Consider the following 2,379-nt stretch of genomic DNA (forward strand, 5'->3'; position numbering starts at 1 on the left):
GTTACCCCTCAGGTCCCTTTTAAATCTTTCCCCTGTCACCTTAAACCTCCAGGTTTGGATTGCCCTAAACTGGGAATTTGATTATTTACCTTAACTATGCCCCTCATGATTTTATGCACCTCAATGGTCACCCATCTGCCTCCAATGCTTCAGCTGATGCAGCCTCTCCCAGTCGCTCAAACCCCTTTTTGTTTTCGGGAATCCTGGGATGGGAGCAAGGCAAATGTTTATGGTCCTCATGTCTCTATATAACTTTGTCCTATGGTTTTTCTCTACCTCTGTGTGAATATCAGATGTTTGAATTGGAAAGTTTTTGAGGGTGATGGACCAAATTGTCGTAAATGGAAGATCAGCTTAGTAAACCGGGTTGGCATGGACGAGTTGGGCAGAAGGGCCTGGTTCTATGATTTTTTTACTGTATGGCATTGAGACAGAATTTCAAATTTGGAAAGCAAGAGAAGGATAAAGTTTTGCATTCTCCCCTGACATTTGTCACTAAATGCTCACCTTCTTTGCCCCTTATTACCGTTGTGTCTTTCGCTCTGTGATTATAACAGTTGATTGATGAGCCCCGACTGTGTGTTACATTCCAGAACGCTTTGCCGAGCCCGTACTGAGGGTGGAGCCGGCGGCTGAAGTATTTGAGGGGGTCCAGGTCACGTTGATGTGCATTGCTCAGACAGCGCGGCCCTCCATCCGGCTTCGCTACACATTTTACAGAGATGGCAGCGCCCTGGAGTCGGCGCCGGATGATGGCGGTGTGTACACCATCAACGCAGCGGCTGCAAACGTTTCTGGGAATTACGCCTGCGAAGCGATCGAGACAACTTACGGTCGGAGGAAGAGGAGTGACAATGTTCACCTTTCTGTTAAACGTAATTATCTCTCATTATTACACAGTCCCCAGCACAAATTAAAGGCCTTTCAACCCATTGAGTCAGAAACAACCACCTCACTCCTCTCTAATCCCCATTTCCCCAGCACTTGGTCCTGTAGCCTTGGCATCACGAGGGCACATCTAAATCCTTCTTCAGTGAGATCAGGGTTTCTGCCTCTCCCACCCTTACAGGCGGTGAGTTCCAGATCCTGTGAGTGAAAATGTTTTTCCTCACATCCCCTCCAAACCTCCTGCTCCTCATCTTTCATCTATACATCCACCACCTGGGTCATTGATCCCTCCACCAAAGGGGAAAAGTTTCTTCCTATCTACCCTATCTGTGCCCCTCATTATTTTATACATCTTAATCATGTCCCCCTCTCTCAATCTCCTCTGCTCTAAGGAAGACAACCCAGTCTGTTCAACTTCTCTCCATCACTGAAACTCTCCAGCCCCCAAGGCAGCCTCCGGGTAAATCTCCCTCTGTACCCTCTCCCACTGCTATCCCGTCCCTCTGATAATGTGGATTCCAGAACCGGACACAGTCCTCTTGCTGTGGTTGTACATATTCATTCCAAATGCAATCGCGGTCATCATCAAATCTGAGCTCGAACTGACGTGATGCTAAAAGCCTTGATTGGGAGTCTCCCGCGCTGACCTTGTCTCAGGATTTTCTTGCTCTCATTCTGATCACTGAGCTTCCCCAAGCCCAGACACTCTACAGCTGAAACGGAAACATATTCTTCTGCTTTCCAGAAGCGTTCGCTGTCCCGAAGCTGACCGTGCATCCTGAGGGACAGCTAGTTGATGGCCAACGGTTTAAACTGATGTGCTCGGTTGAGGAGAATCTTTCCGAAGCTTCCTTGCGGTACGGCTTTTACAGAAATGGGATCCCTCTCCAGTCTCCGTCCGACCACAGCGATTACCTCTCTGAGTCAGCTCGTCCGGCCGACGCGGATACTTACCATTGCGAAGTCACGGGCAGTAAAGTGCGGAAACACAGTAATCAGCTCCATTTGTCCATCAGGCGTGAGTACCGTTTATTATCCTTTCCTTTTCTTAATCTGTTAAAGATTCCGAATAGAGACAAATTATAATCACTTATGCACCTCACAACCATATATTGGAGACCGAGAGCCAAACAGCACAGGGTAATGGGTTAACCATTTAGGACTGAGATGAGGAGAAATGTCTTCACCCAGAGAGTGGGGAGTCTGTGAGATTCACTGCCGCAGAAAATTATGGAAATATATATAGTAGTAGGCCATTTGGCCCTTCCAGCCTGCTCCATCAGTTCAATGGGATCATGGCTGATCATCCAGCTCTGTCCCCTGATTCCCTGCATTTGCCCCTAAAAACTCAATCCAGCTCCTTCTTGTGGAGGTGCTGGTGTTAGCCTGGGATGGACAAGGTCAGAAGTCACATGACACCTGGTTGTAGGTTTATTTGAAATTGCAAGGTTTCGGAGCATAGCATCTGTTGCCTATCCTTAGTTGTCCCCT

General features: G+C 47.9%; 1 protein-coding gene across 1 annotated transcript in view; it reads left to right on the plus strand.

Moving 5' to 3' along the window:
- Window positions 1-593: 593 nt before the first annotated feature.
- The window catches only part of LOC125482376 (platelet endothelial cell adhesion molecule-like), a gene marked incomplete at its 5' end in the record, with an annotated part of 7,161 nt that continues 5,375 nt past the window's right edge, over window positions 594-2,379 (plus strand). Inside the window, 2 exons of the mRNA XM_048594447.1 lie at window positions 594-875; window positions 1,634-1,906. Of these exons, the coding sequence (XP_048450404.1) occupies window positions 594-875; window positions 1,634-1,906 (555 nt within the window). The remainder of the gene's footprint in view (window positions 876-1,633; window positions 1,907-2,379) is intronic.

Source organism: Rhincodon typus, unplaced genomic scaffold, assembly GCF_021869965.1.
Source record: "Rhincodon typus isolate 14 unplaced genomic scaffold, sRhiTyp1.1 hic_rhity00009490, whole genome shotgun sequence".
NCBI lineage: Eukaryota > Metazoa > Chordata > Chondrichthyes > Orectolobiformes > Rhincodontidae > Rhincodon > Rhincodon typus.